General features: G+C 33.7%; 1 protein-coding gene across 2 annotated transcripts in view; it reads left to right on the forward strand.

The window, feature by feature from the left end:
• Nucleotides 1-2,500, forward strand: part of LOC125036810 (phospholipid phosphatase 2-like) — a 65,086-nt gene that overhangs the window by 61,170 nt on the left and 1,416 nt on the right. For both annotated transcript variants that reach the window (XM_047629669.1, XM_047629668.1), the window contains one exon: nt 1,585-1,761. In XM_047629669.1, the coding sequence (XP_047485625.1) occupies nt 1,585-1,761 (177 nt within the window). The remainder of the gene's footprint in view (nt 1-1,584; nt 1,762-2,500) is intronic.

Raw genomic sequence — 2,500 nt, forward strand, 5'->3', positions numbered from 1 at the left:
GGTGTGGTCATTCTCATATTCAGAGACATTCTGGACACCTTAAATGTTGAGCCGGACTACCATCTCGCACCCATCAGCCAGTCACCATTGAGGCAATCCGATGGTGATTGACTGATGGGAGCGAGATGCCAGTCTGGTTCTCTATTTAATGTGTCCAAAGCGCCTCTGATTAGAGTTATATCCCAAGAAAAACCTGAAATGAGGGAATGATTTGTTAAAGCATGATTTTGTTCTTGTGCATTTCATATGGCTAGACCTTTTCCTTTTACATTTGTTATAGGCAAGTGATTTATTTCAAGACAATATTAGAATCTCATGATGATTGCTTTTCTGCAATAGGAGATAGTAGTAGGCTATTTTGTGTATAAGTATGGGTGTTATGAGCTAAGGCAGTGTTATATGAGAGAGACTTTTCTTAGTCATTTCTTTGAATTTTTGCTTAATTTATGTATTTTCAGAGATTTCTAAACCCACAGGGATTCTGTCTTACAGAAATGAATGATAATATTTTGCATATTTTGTAATAAAAGCTTCCAAAACATTTGAAAATAGTAAAAAAATAATAGGAATACAGAAGATACCATCTGCCTCATAGCCTTGTACATTTTTGAGGCTCTATACCTCATTAATGTTGTCTTGATTACCTATGTTATATACAAGGTTTCAGTATCATTTTTTTTATAGCAGTTTTACCCCAAAACTGATGGGCATGGCATGTACATACATGCCATGCCCACTGTGAGTTCACTTTATTAATTGTTTTTACACAGAGATGGCTCCACTTGTAAGTCACCAATGAGCCAATTATGAGTACTGCCTGTCTCACCTGTTTACCCTTTTCCTTGATTTTCGAAAATATTTTTACATTATCTTCTATTGGTGTTCCTAATGTCTATAACATTACAGTAATTATAATGTCTATAAGAAAAATAACCCCATCAATTTTCATAGCATTCGTAAAAAAAAAAAAAAATCTTACCAATTCAAGGGGGCGAAATCAGGTAAGGCCACAATTTTACTAACTGACTCCTTTGTGGCTAAACACAAGCAGTGCCATCTATGTGCAGAGACAAAAAAAAAAAAATGAGCACAGCATTTTCCTGGCAGCATTGAGTTAAAGTTCCATTTATATCCAGTTTTTCAATGAATAAATAGCATGGATTAATGAATTTTTAACTCACAAAGGAGCATTAAAAATCAACAGTAGACCTGGTGAACATATTCTCATTACTGATTAAATATTTGAAGTTCTAGCATGAATTTTTTACCCTTTTTTTTTTTTCTTATTCTTTTTTGAACTTGCATGATTCATAGTTGCAGGTGTCATGCACATGTATGCCATGAGTAATCAGTAAAAATCTGCAACAATTTGAAGATCATTTCTGCTTAATATATTTATATGTATTACTGTATTTTTTAACATTTGGTCCATAAATTTCCTTTAAAAAAAGGAACAAGACAAGTGTACAGCCCCCTGTAGGTCCTAACCAAAATTTCTATGTAAGTTTAAGATCTGTACATAAAATGCTTATCAGTGGAAAGCTATTACACAACATCATCTGATGAATTATAAATATGACCCAGGTATACATCAAGCAAAGAATATGGGGACGTTCATCTCGGCTGTTGGCACCATGGATACAACTACTGTGGGCAGTGTGGACCTTGTATTGCTGTCAGTCCCGTATAGCAGACAACCGACATCACTGGTGGGATGTTCTAGCTGGAGGCATTTTAGGGGCAGTGAGTTCCTTTTTAACGGTAAGATTTTTTTCTGTACTTTTTTCCGTTGTCATTCTGCAAGTCTTTGGATGTTACTATTATGTTTGCATTATTTTGTATACTTAGATATTTTACATCTTATTTATTTAATTTACATATTGCCTTACATATATTTTAAGTTATTTCATGTAGATTTTAGCTACTTTACATATTATTTTACATATTATTCCAAATATATCAGGTATTATTTTATGTATTTAATATATGGTTTTACATATTATTCATAACATTTTATTCAGTCATCCAAGCTATTTTTTCTCACATTTTAAGTGAATAATATGACAGATGGTACATTCCATCAGTGGAAATAATGCAAGAGTTCCTACCTAAATACCCACAAGTCTAATCTTCCTCCAAGAGCTTTGCATACTTATGGAGAACCATTCTCATTACCATGGCCTTCAGCCATATTTTTCAAGACAAAACATTCCTGTCACTCCAGTCCACAGCCAAATTTTTACCCAAAGGCTTATTCCTGTAACCCAGCCTTGAGCCAAATTTTCCCACAAAGGCATGTTCTTATTACCCAGCCCCCAAGCCAAATTTTTAGAGCATTATACTTACTAAATCTTTCCAATAGTGATTTGTGCGACTTCAATGGTTTATTTATTTGTTTATTTATTTTCTTATTATGATTATTATATTTTTTTCAAGTGCTAGTGCTTGTTTCCCATGGTGATAAAGCATATGTCCAGGGACCAATCCATGTATATCCTTA

This window comes from Penaeus chinensis, chromosome 22 (genome assembly GCF_019202785.1).
Source record: "Penaeus chinensis breed Huanghai No. 1 chromosome 22, ASM1920278v2, whole genome shotgun sequence".
NCBI lineage: Eukaryota > Metazoa > Arthropoda > Malacostraca > Decapoda > Penaeidae > Penaeus > Penaeus chinensis.